Here is a 16,488-nt window from a genome sequence, read left to right as displayed (position 1 = left end):
TATTGGATAGGGGGCAGATTTTCATAAAAGAGGTGAAAATGGTGTGAAAAATATGGGAAAACATCATTAAAACAGAGCTGTTGCTTGGAAACACACATAGGATTTCCCACACTTTCATACTATTTCCACCTTTTTCCAAAAAATCTGCCCCCTATCCAATATGGCCGAACTAACCGTGAAGAGCCCTATTGTTTCAGATCAAAGGGACCAAGCTGTTTAAAACAATTATCTTTTGTGTTTTTCATTTAAAACCTTATGTTTTAATTACACCAAAGCAATTTATAACAACAATCATGATTTTCCAATTATTCAACTGGATTTGAATTAAAATTGGGCGCAAAAGTGTAGAGTGCGAACGGACCTTGGGTGCGTACATGTATGTGTAGGGTGCGAAAGTGGATTGGGTGCAAACGAACCTGATACCATATTCTAGAAGAGAAAAAATCTTGAAATGTTCACTGATTCTGGCATAATTTGTGTTACATGCATATTTAAGATTAATTCTGGGAACAATGCTGTCAATGGAAATACATGTTCAATGTCAATAACACATTTGAAATGGGTTTTTTTTGCATTCATTTATTCTAATGATTTTTATTGTTAATTCCCTGCAACAGTTTGTTACCAGTTCAAAATTTAATTTTGTGTGCAGTTCTTTCAATTTCGGCATTTCAATTTGAGAGGGGAATTGTACGAAAGTTAAGGGTTAAACAATGATAATTATTGGAATATCGAATGTAAATGCTGAATGGTTGAACGTCTCAAAATTAAATGAAAGCAATTGGAAGGAACTTTCTTTGTGCGGAATCTAAAATGTCACCGCGCTCGTTCTTATACAGAGAAAAAACTGAGGCATCATATTTGCTGTGCAGGCAGGTAGGTGGCCAGTTATAACTATTTTTTCAATTTTAAAGTTTGTGTGGGAGACTTGATGGTCCTGATCACATTTTGGTAATCAAACTAAAAAAAAAGGTTACTAGCGTTTACATTTCAAGTCCAAGCTTGACTGTCATCCATTTTTGAATTTTGGGGCACATTTAAAGATTGACCAATGAAATTTTGTCCACGAAGGATAACGTCATTAAACGAGACTTGAAATAAAATATCTTTTTGTAAAACTGAACTTCATTGGTTAATTTATTTTTAGCAGCAAATCAGATGTTTTAAAACAAAATGTGTATTGTTTACATATGGCGACCAGACAAAACACAGACATGTGAATGTGCCTTGACTTGTTTTCGGTTTGTATTTGCAATGCAAGTACCAAACATACTGTTTAAATGTTCATATGACGCAGATAGTGCTTTTCACATAGGAAGAAGCACATATAAACAGTTTTAAAACACAGACAATGCTAAATGTGTATAAATAAAAACATTTGTTTTGTTGATTTTTTATAAACACTAAACATGATGTTGTAAGTCATCACTTAGTACTTTCTATTTATGGTACGTTTGCTTACGTTTTTGCTTCAGATCTATACGCCCATACAGACTGTTTTGCCTTATTACACCTTAAATTCACCTTACTTTAGAGATTTTAGTTTTCCTCTTCAGTCTCAGAAAACCATCAACAATGACAACATAATGAAGTTTACTTTCGGTCAATAATTTAATTTAACATTTAGGCATTACCTGTGAAAGGGGGATTAAGTCTGTATCAAATACTCTTTTAAACTCTAACATATTTTGATGTTCATAAAAGGAATGGAAATATCGTTACGTTTCCAATTAGGTTCTATTGTTAGGGATTTTAGATGTGGATGTCGCCCCACTGGCAAAACACCCCACACCAAATCAGCCCACTTTAAAAAATCGCCCCATACTGGTTGAACAACTCGCCCCACTTTATAAAAAATCGCTTCACTTGTGAAAAGAGTTCCCCAGTCAACTCGTCCCACTCATTGAAAAAATGATTTTAACATTCTTAAAATATAATTGCAAATTCATTTTCGTATCATTATTGGAGAAAAATTTATACTTGTAAACTTAATTAATTGTACAAATGTATAACATAACCTGAAAATAAACCTGTTAATTGAATCATTATCATACAATTGAAGTATTTCAAATAACAGCAATTTGATTTATAGCACCACACTAAAGTTTTCATGGGTATTGAAGTGGGGCAGGGACATACAATGTACATGTAGATATACAACAAGATTGCATCTTTTTTCATAAGTGGTCGTCATGGTTTATCTACTTGTCAAGAGTGGGGCGTGTTGGCAGACCTTATGTCATTGGTATTTTAACCCTTTTCATAAGTGGGGCATGCTATCCAACCTATTTGTAATGGGATTTTAGCCTTTTTTATAAGTGGGGCGAGTTGGTAAACAAGAGTAGGGCGATTTGCCAGTGGGGCGATTTGTCATGGATTTGCGACATCATTTTAGTCATTATGCCATTTTCAATTTAAACAAAGAGACGCTACATCTATCAGCAGGTAACTTTTTTTTTCATACCTAACAGTGATAAATTATGTTTGCCTTTTAAAAATTACCAGAAAATAAAATCTTTTCCCAAACAGTGCAGTCTCAGTAGTAATTGTGCATTAAATACAAACTGAAAAACACTCATTGAAACATTTTTCATGCCTACAATGACTATATGTGCAGATTTCAGTCTATTTATGTATCATCACTGACAATAAGGGGTCTTATTATAAATGAGGGTTTACCTCTTGAAAGGGGGTCTGTAAATTGAAGCTCCTATCAAATTCATGGTTTATTTTCCCAATTTGATAAAAATTATGCATATTTTCCCAATAAAAAGGGGAAAGGGTAGTTTTGAAAAAAGCCAACAGTATCACTGACCTAAGAATAATTAATTTAAAACAAAATTGTTATTGTGCTCATCCCTATTTATTATTAGACTGATAAATATATATAATACTAAAATTCTCATGACAAACAAGACTTGAAGAAAGAGATCTTTAGTTTTGATAGTTTAATTTATAATTATGTAACATCTTATCTTTGAATAGGTGAAATAACATTTATTAGGGTGCCGCATGCAAATTTTTTATTATGATAGTATACATTGTAATAATGTTAGAGAGTAAAATGGATTTTTTTCAGTAACAGACATATACTTAAAACTTTTACTAAATTCTTTCATAGATACAAAGATTTGATTAGTAAATTTGGCTATACCTGTAGAAAGCTTATTAAAAATGGTATTTCTCATCCTAAATTTTATGGTAATATTGTACTTAAAGCGAGGAAATCACTATGTGATCCTTGTAAACTCATCGAACCTTTAAACAAACTTATAAGTAAGGGTTATCGTACCAATATTGTAATTAGATCTCTGAATATAGTTCACATTGGCACTAATATTGATTTTGTCATTAGCAAATTAAAACATAACTAAATTTCATTATCTTTTGAGGCGAGATGTATAGGGGACACAGCCACGTTAACTTTCATTTCTATAGAAGTCGCTCTTCACTATACTACTACCTGTCGATACATTTATTTTTGGCATTGCACAAGTCATGTCTTCTTTGACTATAAATGACGTTAAAATACTAAATCCCTGTGATGTGTTTTAGTCGATTTTAGTCTCTGATGCATGATTTTTTACTATTAATTGGTTTTGGCTTTTAACTAGCTGTCAGTAACTGCGAGTACTCTCAAATCGTATTTTCTTGTTAATTCGACCTGTTGATACTGTTTATAATGCTTTTTTGTCATTTTTAATTATATGGATCTTGGCTGTATACCAGCTTTGATTATTTGTAATATCTTCAATTTTTCACTTATTCTTACAACATTTGTATAAACTTCAAGATTATAAAAAACCGGTTTTTTTCTAAAGTGAACATTGATTGGTTAAATATTTCTCAGTGTGTTTGAAATTGTTTGATAGCCTTTTGGTCATGACTGTTTGTCTCTAATATTTAATTAACTGTGCATTTGTATTCAGATATCGCAGATCAAATTTATTCGTTCTTTGTGTAATCATACGTTTTTTGATTGAGTTAAGTCTGCTAATTGATATTTTATCGTATGTTTTTATATGTTGTGATGTTATGCTATTGTTTCAGAAAAAGGGAGAAGGTTTGGGCCCATTAAAACGTTTAATCCCGCTGCAAATATTTGCAATTGCCTAAGTCAGGAATCTGATGTACAGTAGTTGTCGTTTGTTTATGTAATATATACGTGTTTCTCGTTTCTCGTTTTGTTTATATAGATTAGACCGTTGGTTTTCCCGTTTGAATGGTTTTACACTAGTAATTTTGGGGCCCTTTATAGCTTGTTGTTCGGTGTGAGCCAAGGCTCCGTGTTGAAGGCCGTACTTTAACCTATAATGGTTTAATTTTTAAATTGTTATTTGGATGGAGAGTTGTCTCATTGGCACTCACACCACATCTTCCTATATCTATTGTTTAGTTTTAATATGTTACATGTATAAACATGTTAAGACAGCCCCGCCACATTTTTTTGCCTGTCCCAAGTCAGGAGCCTCTGGCCTTTGTTAGTCTTGTATTATTTTAATTTTGGTTTCTTGTGTACAATTTGGAAATTAGTATGGCGTTCATTATTACTGAACTAGTATATGTTTGTTTAGGGGCCAGCTGAAGGACGCCTCCTGGTGCGGGAATTTTTCACTACATTGAAGACCTGTTAGTGACCTTCTGCTGTTGGTTTTTTTTCTTCGGTTTGGGTTGTTGCCTCTTTGACACATTCCCCATTTCCAATCTAAATTTTATGATATTCTATCTTTAACAGATTACAGTGTGATTTTATTTGAGACTTTGAGACAAAACACATTGACCAAAAAGATTCCATAATAAACGACACACTACATTACATTGAATCATAAAATGGAAGTTGGTTTCATATAAAAATATATTTTCTTTTCCTGTAGATGAAGTGTGAGGCAAGTGGGCCTGATACAGCCTGTCTATTAAAAATAAGACATCTTGAACCATCATTAGATCTCATATCACTAAAACTTAATAGGAAGCTTGTTTTATTTTCAGAAGTTTTAAAACAGAAATAGATATGCAGTGATTGTGTCTAGCCTCCCAGTATGCCAAGGAGGAGAAAGTCATTACACAATAACAAGGCTCCCCTGATCTTCACAGAGAGTCCAGTAAACATACAGAGTAATGTCCCTTCACCAGTTTATTGTTCTAGACATCCACTCACAGCAAAATCAGTCCCTGTAGGGGATTTATCATGGGTAATAAATTACAGTAAGAATATAATAGCTAAGCAATTATACTCAATATGATGAGTACTTTTCTGCTCATTGTTGAAGGCAATATTATCTATAATGCTTCAAGGTTTTCTCCCAGGCAGGTCCATTAGTCCTTGACTCACCAAAGTCTGGTTGACTCATCATTTTGAAAACCGATGAGGCCAAACATGCATCAAGATCTACAATATAACAACTGACCAAATTTCGTCCTTTTACAGCCAAATTATGTAAAAAAAAAATCCAAATTTCAGGTCATCAGCTTGCTCTTTTATATGTTATCATGGTTATGGAAACATTAATGAAAAATTAAATAACAATTTCATTGCTTCCCCTCATGTTACATTTGAATTGCCATGGCCATGACTGAAAATGTAGAGTCCCTTGACTTGCCCTCCAAAACCATTATTTAGAACTCTTTGCTTAAAGCAACATATTTGTGTTTGTTTGGAAGAGAATCTTGAATGTCATTTGGACTAACAAAATTTATAAAATGTTATTTTCATTTTTCATGTAGCATTTCTTGTTATTTTTATTTAAACATATATACATGTAACAAGATTTGGTATGAATGCCAATGAGACAACTACATTGTATCTTCAAAATATCAAATGTCAATTTGAACCCTTAACTATGTAAGTTACTAAAAAATTTTGTAGTCAAAATAATAAGCGTGAGGGTTCTTACCGCTGGGTGTGTAGGAAAATCACTTTATTATTACAGTGAAACTGAACAATGACAAGAAAAAAATATGTAATCCACATTTTTTCTTGTACTTTTTTTAGTTGACAGTATATATATACATTGTACATAGTCCACATAATTATGATTTTTTTTGGTTTGATGCTTCCTGCAATGTGGGATAAAAAAAAAAGGCAAAATAAAAAATACCCACAGCAGACGGCAGGATTATCTGGACTAAGTTGACAGTAAATAAATCTATATTACAGGTATCTCCACAATTCAGTGGAAACCAAGCATCAACCAGAAAGGTGAAGAAACAAAGGAAACGTAGGAGTACATCAGGCTCAAAATGTACATGCCATCATGGTTCCCATGGAAATCCTGCTGGAGGTGTAAGCAATAAATATGAACCATTAAAATTCTTTGGTGAGAAAACACCCCCAGTAACAATTGTTGAAGATCTCTCATTTTCAGAAGAAGAGGAAAATGTTAATATTTCTCAGGAAAAAAAATCACCATGTTTAAATCGAGCTGAGACAGCTCTAAAGAGGAAAAGTAGAAGTAAAAGAAAGAGTTTGGTGTCAAAAAGAAAGCTTGCAAGTGAAAATGATCTTATGGTTAAACAGACAGGGGATCAGGATAATTCAGATGACAATTTTGACCTTGGTAACCATAGAAACACTTCTTTTCATACACCTGTGACAAATATCATTCCAAGGGTCAAGGCTATTATTCGAAATGACTTTACAGAGGTGGATGACTCCAATGGAACACCTGTCAACAAAATCCCATCACCTGTCAAAAGATTGTTTACTTCTCTCCAAGAATCACCAGAAACAAATGTGTTCACTTTGATAAAGAACAGAAAATCTTCCAAAGCAAATAAAGATATGAAAAATAAACCTAACAGGCTTTTGAAAAATTTAAACACTTCAGTCTATTCTCCGTCTGGTCGAAACAACAATGGACATGTCTTAGTAGCAGACACACCTGAGGCAGATTATGGTATTCCTTATAGACTTAGAAGATTGAGAAAAATACGGACAAAATGTAATATCTAGGTCAAGTTATTATGTTAAAGATTCCAACCGTTCAATCTTTTAACTTTGAAAGGTATATTTGGCCTAAGAATTGTACATGTTGTTTGGACTTTTATTCCAAAAAAAAATTTAATATGATTTTTGGAATTTTAAAGAAAACATTTTTACATTTAATTTTTCATTCCCATAGTATCATGACATCTTTTCATAAGAATAATATAAAAGTTTAAAAATCAAATACATCAAATTGATTGAATGGTTGGAATGTTACAAATTTGTAATAAACACAATATTTTTGATATATTTGTGACTGGTGCAATATTTTCATATGTTACATGTATCTTATGCAAATGATAATTTATTTTAGTACACATATTGTTGATTGTTTATTTATATTTTATTGATAGCACCGTTTTGTAAACCCTGCTCAGAATACATTGGTTGACTTGAGTTATATCTCTAACTGATGTCCAGTGTTCTGTACAGGCTACTTAGCTAATAAGATTGTAGAAGAGTAAAGAGGACTCTTTGGACCCTGTTGTCTGTTGATCATTCTTTTTGCTGATGAATTTATTGTTAACAAAGATGACATAAATGAACCAAAATTAAAAAAACACAGAAGACTTGCAAAGGCTGTAGAGCACCCCCTTTCAAAAAATCATGAATCCACCCCTGACCTAGACTATCCTGACTCCACCCCTGAACTAGACTATCCTGACTCCACCCCTGACCTAGACTGTCCTGAATCCAGCCCTGACCTAGACTATCCTGACTCCACCCCTGACCTAGACTATCCTGACTCCACCCTGACCTAGATTATCCTGACTCCACCCCTGACCTAGACTTCTAGAAGTTCTAGTGAAGGAGATTAAAGAAAGACATGTTGGAGCATTAAAACTATACAAAAAAACCTCACAATACATGTTGCAGTAAACTGGATTATGCTATCTTCTGTCCATATTACATAGATGCCCAACTCGTACAATTTTCAATGTTCAGAGGACAATGAAATTTGGGTCAAAACTATTAATTTTGCATTAAAACTTAATAGTCATGTGATAGTAAGATCATATCATTGACATATATTTTATGGAACATGTGTTCTTAGATTTCCACCTCATTAAAAACTATAACCTTAAGTGGGACAGACAGACTAATGAATGGATGCAGACTGAAAAACATAATGTCCCTAGGTGTGGCATAAAAAGCAAGAACATTGTAAAGACTTGGCTATGAACATTTATTCTTTTCTACAATAAACAAAAAGGCTGATCCACTTATGCAAGAAATGAGCAAACTTTTTGTGTGTTTATCATAATCAATAGCTAGAGGGCTGTCTTGTATGTCATCCCAGCCTAGAACGTGTTTATATCGAGCTTCGCTAGGAGAGATCAAGATAATATTAGCAGTGTTCCGACTAGCAACCATAACAATGCCATGACAATCGACAGATATTCCTCCTAGAATTGTTTCTTCCAATTCAAATTTCCACTTAACTTCTCCTTCGGTATTGAAACAAACTACAGCTTTCATTTTGGCATCTGCTAAGTACAATTGGTCATGCCATGATGTTACATATGATTCATCAGAACATTTAAATGTCACAACATTTGTAATTTTATTGTCATTTTGTAAATCTAACTTTTGCAATCCTTTATTTGAGGCACAGAATACTAAATGCCCATCATGTAATGTTATTCCAAAGCAGCTGTCATGTGTTTTGAAAGTTCTTATGGCATCCTGTCTGCAAAGGTCAACTATTGTAATACAAGAATCTACTGGTGAGGTCACAGCTACTGTATCTCGATCAAGGGGTGTCACATCAAAGGCACTCATTGTTTCCAGAGAAATAGTCTTTTCAATTAATTTATCCATGTTTACCAATATAAGGCGAGCTGGTGAAAAATTACAAAACAGCTTCTTTCCACTGGGTAATATTGCACATCCCGTCACCTGGCTACCAAAATTATTCATTTTCTGTATCAACTTTAGAGTACAGTTGTCAATAGACACATCAACCATAAGTTGTGCTTGTCTTTCTCTTTCATTCACTAGGGCAATATCACATTCCTTTTTACTTATATTGATTTTCCCAAAACTTTGTATTCTTGTGTGTATTTTTTTAATTTTGTTGTTGATACTGCACGATATGGTAGTTTGGTCAAGAATTCTATCTTTGAACAAACTCTGGATATACTGTTCACAAGGAAAAAATGTCTTTTCTATTTTTTTCATGCTTAAGAAAGCTTGAAGGTCTGATGCACATGTTTTTAAATGCTGAACATTTGTCAAAAGTTCATCAATTTCTTTTTCTTTTTCCTTCAGTGACTTGGTGAAAGTTTCTATCTCTTTCACAACCTTGTTTTCCTCTGTATTTAGCTGCATTATAAGCTTGTTCTGCACTTGATCTAGATGTTTGTTTATTTGGAGTCTAATTAGCTGAATTTCGTTTTCAATATCTACTTTTGACTTCTGTACAGAAAACAAGTAGCTTAGTCTGTTCTCCTGGATTTGTGTGATATTTTTCATCATTTCTTCCAAACTTTTTTCCAGGTTTTCGAAAGCACTGGATGATTTGACATTTTGCACTATATTTTCCAATGGATGAATGTCCTTACAGTTATGATGATCTTTTAGTAAACATCTCCTGCAACAAGGACTTTCATGACTTTGACAGTACATTTGGTATTTGTCTTCATGTTCTTCACAAAATGGTTTAATATTTTTTATAAAGGAAGATAACTTGTTGTATTCCAAATTTGTAATTGTTTTGTGGTGTTTCGTTGCTCTAGAAAATGTGTGGTTATCCACACAAGTTTTACAAAGATGTTCATAACATTCTGAACACCAGGTCACTGATGGTTTGGAAAGATTGCGGAGATGACAGATTCCACAAACAGATTTGTAACCATCTGTTTCATCATTCTGAAAAAGAAATAAAAAGTGCCTTTGTTAGATGTCAATAGATTTTAGGAGTAACAAAGTTTTTTTTTTAACTCTGCATTGGATAAGTATCACATGAATAAAAGGATACGATGGATAATCAACAACCAAACGAAATGACGAAAGTTAATAAAGGGACATCTAGAGGGAAATAAAAATTATAAAACAGACAAAATTATGAACTATTGTAAAAAATAAAATCTGTGACTAATAGATGTTGAATCTATATGTATTAGTCTCAGATAAAACAAGCTATCACACTACAAATATCATTTACTGCTCATAGGCAGATCCAGGCCCCCCCCCCCCCCCCTTTTGTTGGAAAATTTTTGTTGATTATATAGGGAATCATTGAAGCATCACTGGAGCCCCCCCCCCTTTTTAGGCCAATCAGCCAGCCCCCCATTAGGAAAAGTTCTGGATTCCCCCACTGCTGCTATTTGGGATTCATGTTGGCAAGAATAATATTGATCTTAAAATTACGTGACAACTGTATTTTGATCAATACTTATCAATACTCATTGATTAATTAAGACCAAAACCACAACAAAGACACCATACATGTAAAAGACATTTTCTACTGGATTTGAAAGCAATCTTCCAACTTTAAAGCTTCATTATATTGGTAACTGTTACCACATGCAATGGAATTTATAGAGACGTTATCTAGATAAAGCTTACGACAAATAATTGAGCTACAGCATATATATAATATATATGTTCATCACTCCTAACAATGATCAACAATGTAAATATAAAAAAGAAGATGTGGCATGATTGCCAATGATACAACTGTCCACAAGAGAGACTAAAGCATCTGTGTCATCAATGTGTGTCCACACTTTTAACCTTAAATATACGTTTGTAGAAATCACAAATTCATTGCAGAAGTGATTAATATTTCAGAAAAGAAGATATGGACTTAACTTCCTTGATTCACTTGTTTTCCAATCCATGTTTTGCATTTATGGATGTATTTATTTATCTGTTTCTGAATAAAATATTGTTTACACTAATTCAAACAGTATTTGGGTCAAACGATCTTGAAATGGAATAAATAATGCATAACTTATGTAATCACTTTGTTAATTCCTTTTAAAAAAATATATATTAATATAGAAATGAATATAAATATTTATATTTACTTACTTTGAATCTAAAAAAGGACAACACCGATTGCAACATTTTCGAAGTATAATTCATCTAGTTCAAAGTTCACTAAAGAAAACACACCTGTATTTATTAGTCATGTTTGTACACATCTTAAGAAAATGACATGTATCAACTTGAAAGTTTTTAAGTCATCAGTAAACTTTCACGTAAACGTTCACACATGATTTAGTAAGCCAGATGCAAACTTTAATTTTAAAATAGAGCACTCAGTATAGTATTCACTCGAGAGTATTCAGTATATTTACAAATTTTTGTTTTCACGCAAGTAAGCTTTATATATTAGAGATATTTGGCCGGAACACCCGAAGAAAAGTGACATTTATGGGAACTTTTACTATAATTTGCAAAGTGCTTTATATGAACTCTAGTTTTAATTGAATATGTGTATGAACTCTCGTTTTGAAAAGGGGGTCACGGACCATTTAAGCTCAAAAATTTACTTTTAAACAGGTATGTAAAAGGGACCATTTTTCAATGAAATGATAGGGGAAATAGAGGTGTTGACATTGATATAACAACGCCTATTGTATTTTGTTTGTAGACATAGGTTGAATATATATGAGGCCCCTCATGGGGGGTCCTAGTAATCACATAATCACCATTTTTTGGCCAATATAATCACATAATCATTAAATATTTGCTTATCTTTAGTAATCAAATAATCATAAACTAAAAATACAGTCCTAGGTAATCAAATAATCATGAAATATTTGGCTTAATAATCAAATTGAAGACACCCGCTCGAGCACCCGCTATTCTTTTTTAACTAAGTTTAATCGGAGGACAATAATCCGATGATTATTACATAAGATTGGACAGTGATATACATTTTATGAGAACCTTTTATATAATGATTTAATACCCTTAACTTTAAATTAATGTATGTTTTGTAAAATGTTGCTTTGGCAGTCTTCTCCTGGCTTTCAAACAGTACACTTGTGAATAATTTTATACATACATGTACTACATATACATACGGTCTTGTGTTTAACGCAGCCAAATTGTCGATGATAGACCAACCACGTGAGACCAACAGACTTATATATAATTCACAAACCTCGACAGAGGCTTATATATAAAAATAATCTCGGGGCCTTAAGCTTCCATATTATGTTTACTAATGAGCAATAATCTATTTTATGAGTCTGAAAGATTGTGTAACAATACCGATAAATAGATGGAAAACAAAACACTAAAAAGTGTTGCATATCATCGCACAAAGATTGAAAAACTGAACATGCAGATGATATAAATTATACAATAATTGCAAATATTTCGGCTCAACAAATGGCCTTCATTATATGTCCTCTTAAATTTAACTGTTACATGATACCATACAATATTGTCCCTGAGGAGAGGTTTTGATTGTCCCCTTCATGTGGTGCATAAGAGACTTTCCTAAAAAGAAAGAGACAACAATCGGACTGCTTTCTGATGGAAAAAAATAACAACAAACAGCAACTATCTTAAGCCACTGTATTGCAGGTTCCCGATTTGGGATTGACCTAAAAAAAATGTGTTGGTTTAAATATGTTTATGACCAAACAACCCCTTGAGCATGGGACAGCGATTTATCAGCACAGTATAAGCATAGGACAGTGGTGTATCAACACAACATTGAAATGGGACAGTAGTGTATCCGCTTAATCTCCTTAACCTGGAACAATGTTGAATATCACAACATTTACTTTGGGCAGTAGTGTATCAGGGGCAGTGGCATATCAGCACACCATTTATATAGGATAATAGTGTATCAGTACAACCGCCTTACCCTGGAACATTGTTGAATATCACAACATTAACCTTCGGCAGTATTGTGACAGGGGAAGTGGTGTATCATCACATTATTAACATAGGGCAGTAGTGAAACATCACAACCTCGTTAATCTGGGACTGTGGTGTATCATCACAACATTAACTTTATGCAGTAGTGTATCAGGGGCAGTGGCATATCAGCACACCATTTACATAGGAAAATAGTGTATCAGTACAACCGCCTTACCCTGGGACAATGTTGAATATCAAAACATTAACCGTCGGTAGTATTGTACCAGGGGAAGTAGCGTATCAGCACATCATTAACATAGGGCAATGGTAATCCATCACAAACTCGTTAACCTGGGACAATGGTGTATCATCACAACATTAACTTTGGACAGTAGTGTACCAGGGGCAGAAGCATATCATCACACCATTTACATAAGATAAAAGTGTATCAGTACAACCGCTTTACCATGGGACAATGTTGAATATCACAACATTAACCTTCGGTAGTATTGTACCAGGGAAAGTGGTGTATCAGCACATCATTAACATAGGGCAGTAGTAAAACATCACAGCCTCGTTTACCTGGGAATGTGGTGTATCGTCACAACATTAACTTTGGGCAGTAGTGTATCAGGGGCAGTGGCATATCAGTACACCATTTACATAGGATTATAGTGTATCAGTACAACCGCCTTACCCTGGGACAATGTTGAATATCACAACATTAACCTTCGGTAGTATTGTGACAGGGTAAGTGGTGTATCAGCACATCATTAACATAGGGCAGTAGTGAAACATCACAACCTCGTTAACCTGGGACAGTGGTGTATCATCACAACATTAACTTTGGGCAGTAGTGTACCAGGGGCAGTGGCATATCATCACACCATTTACATAAGATAAAAGTGTATCAGTACAACCGCCTTACTCTGGGACAATGTTGCGTATCACAACATTAACCTTCGGTAGTATTGTACCAGGGAAAGTGGTGTATCAGCACATCATTAACATAGGGCAGTAGTGAAACATCACAACCTCGTTTACCTGGGACTGTGGTGTATCACCACAACATTAACTTTAGGCAGTAGTGTATCAGGGGCAGTGGCATATCAGTACACCATTTACATAGGATAATAGTGTATCAGTACAACCGCCTTACCATGGGACAATGTTGAATATCACAACATTAATCTTCGGTAGTATTGTGACAGGGGAAGTGGTGTATCAGCACATCATTAACATAGGGCAGTAGTGAAACATCACAACCTCGTTTACCTGGGACTGTGGTGTATCATCACAACATTAACTTTGGGCAGTAGTGTATCAGGGGCAGTGGCATATCAGCACATCATTTACATAGGATAATAGTGTATCAGTACAACCGCCTTACCCTGGGACAATGTTGAATATCACAACATTAACCTTCGGTAGTAATGTGACAGGGGAAGTGGTGTATCAGCACATCATTAACATAGGGCAGTAGTGAAACATCACAACCTCGTTTACCTGGGACTTTGGTGTATCATCACAACATTAACTTTGGGCAGTAGTGTATCAGGGGCAGTGGCATATCAGCACATCATTTACATAGGATAATAGTGTATCAGTACAACCGCCTTACCCTGGGACAATGTTGAATATCACAACATTAACCTTCGGTAGTATAATGACAGGCAAGGTGGTGTATCAGCACATCATTAACATAGGGCAGTAGTGAAACATCACAGCCTCGTTTACCTGGGACAGTGGTGTATCATCACAACATTAACTTTGGACAGTAGTGTACCAGGGGCAGTGGCATATCATCACACCATTTACATAGGATAAAAGAGTATCAGTACAACCGCCTTACCCTGGGACAATGTTGAATATCACAACATTAATCTTCGGTAGTATTGTGACAGGGGAAGTGGTGTATCAGCACATCATTAACATAGGGCAGTAGTGAAACATCACAGCCGCGTTTACCTGGGACTGTTGTGTATCATCACAACATTAACTTTGGGCATTAGTGTATCAGGGGCAGTGGCATATCAGCACACCATTTAAATAGGATTATAGTGTATCAGTACAACTGCCTTACCCTGGGACAATGTTGAATATCACAACATTAACCTTCGGTAGTATTATGACAGGGGAAGTTGTGTATCAGCACATCATTAACATAGGGCAGTAGTGAAACATCACAGCCTCGTTTATCTGGGACAGTGGTGTATCATCACAACATTAACTTTGGACAGTAGTGTATCAGGGCAGTGGCATATCAGCACACCATTTAAATAGGATAATAGTGTATCAGTACAACCGGCTTACCCTGGGACAATGTTGAATATCACAACATTAACCTTCGGTAGTATTGTGACAGGGGAAGTGGTGTATCAGCACATCATTAACATAGGGCAGTAGTGAAACATCACAACCTCGTTAATCTGGGACAGTGGTGTATCATCACAACATTAACTTTGGGCAGTAGTGTACCAGGGACAGTGGCATATCATCCCAACATTTACATATAACAGATGTGTAGCAGCACAATATTAACATATGACAGTGTTGTATATCACAACATCATGGACAGTGTTGCACCAGGGGCAGTAATGATCAGCACACCATTAACATAGGACAACAGTGTATCAGCAAAAACTCGTTAATCTTGGAATGTGGTATATCATTACAACATTAACCTTGGGCAGTAGTGTATCAGGGGTAGTGACGTATCAGCACAGCATTAACATAGGTCATTAGTGTATCACAGTAACTTCGTTCACCTTGGACAGTAGTTTATCAGCGCAAACACAATTTTTTAACAGGAGGTAATTGTGCACCAGTACAGAAATAATGTTGGGCAGTAGTAATAGTGTATCTGAAAAATCCCTACACCTTGTTTCATTGTAAAATTAACCCTGACCAATAGTTTATCAGCAGAGCCCCTTTGAGCATTGGACAGTCATAATTATCAGTACAACATCAACATCGGGCAGTAGTGTATTAGTAGAGCCCCCTTTAACTAAAAATAATGACGTATCAGCTCAATCCCCTTAATCTGGAATAGTGGTGTATCAGCCAATCCTCTTTTACCCGGGACAGGGTTGTATCAGCAAAACCCTCAAAACATGGCTGTAGAAATAATCATAAGCAAATGAAATTTCGTGTTTGTCGCCACAGTTTACGGGATCGTGACATTGATAAACAATAAAAATAGCACATGGAAAGTGTGTCAGTTAAGTGAATTGAAACAGCCATCATGACATTTTTTCTCTTCATATTTTTCATGTGTTCCCATTAGTGACAAAAAACTTTACTCAGGTTAAATGCGTTTTTCTAATTTCCTTCATTCATTATTGTATTGATTATTGATATATACACATTTACAGTATTAATTCATTACGTTAAAGTGCACCTCTTTGTATATCTTCAACCTTCTATTTCCTCCCAATACGTCTCTATTGTTTTGGGTTTCCGATACATTTTCTCCGCTTTTAACATAGATTTTCTATTCTTTTTGTTTTATTCATCTTTAGCAAATTTAAACAAACAGCTAACATTTTTATTTAAGTCGGTAAACACATTTTTGTTATTCTAAAGAAAATTTAAGCGGACAATATTGATACGCATCTAACTTCTTTGTTTAAAATGTCATACCTTCATCCTGCTACAGAAAACAAAACCATTCA

General features: G+C 34.5%; 2 protein-coding genes across 5 annotated transcripts; one reads left to right on the top strand and one right to left on the bottom strand.

Annotated features, from left to right (window-relative positions):
• Nucleotides 1-1,145: 1,145 nt before the first annotated feature.
• LOC134683375 (uncharacterized) lies at nt 1,146-6,957 on the top strand. 4 transcript variants are annotated; one of them, XM_063542646.1, is made up of 3 exons: nt 1,146-1,241; nt 4,990-5,192; nt 6,158-6,957. In XM_063542646.1, the coding sequence occupies exons 2-3, from the start codon at nt 5,040-5,042 to the stop codon at nt 6,950-6,952; spliced, it is 948 nt and encodes a 315-aa protein (XP_063398716.1). In that variant the 5' UTR covers nt 1,146-1,241; nt 4,990-5,039; the 3' UTR covers nt 6,953-6,957. The 4 variants fall into 4 exon arrangements, with proteins under 4 accessions (XP_063398716.1, XP_063398718.1, XP_063398719.1 ...); XM_063542648.1 differs by having other exon boundaries at nt 1,168-1,256; XM_063542649.1 differs by lacking the exon at nt 1,146-1,241 and adding an exon at nt 1,249-1,417.
• A 455-nt stretch (nt 6,958-7,412) lies between these two features.
• LOC134683374 (uncharacterized) lies at nt 7,413-11,122 on the bottom strand. The gene is made up of 2 exons (XM_063542644.1): nt 11,024-11,122; nt 7,413-9,856 (listed from the first exon to the last, which is right to left on the bottom strand). Exons 1-2 carry the CDS (start codon nt 11,075-11,077, stop codon nt 8,162-8,164), a joined length of 1,749 nt encoding a protein of 582 aa, XP_063398714.1. The 5' UTR covers nt 11,078-11,122; the 3' UTR covers nt 7,413-8,161.
• Between the last annotated feature and the right edge of the window lie 5,366 nt (nt 11,123-16,488).

The sequence above is a fragment of the Mytilus trossulus genome, chromosome 9 (genome assembly GCF_036588685.1).
Source record: "Mytilus trossulus isolate FHL-02 chromosome 9, PNRI_Mtr1.1.1.hap1, whole genome shotgun sequence".
NCBI lineage: Eukaryota > Metazoa > Mollusca > Bivalvia > Mytilida > Mytilidae > Mytilus > Mytilus trossulus.
Note: the sequence above shows the minus strand (reverse complement) of the source record. Positions and strands in the feature narration are given on the sequence as shown.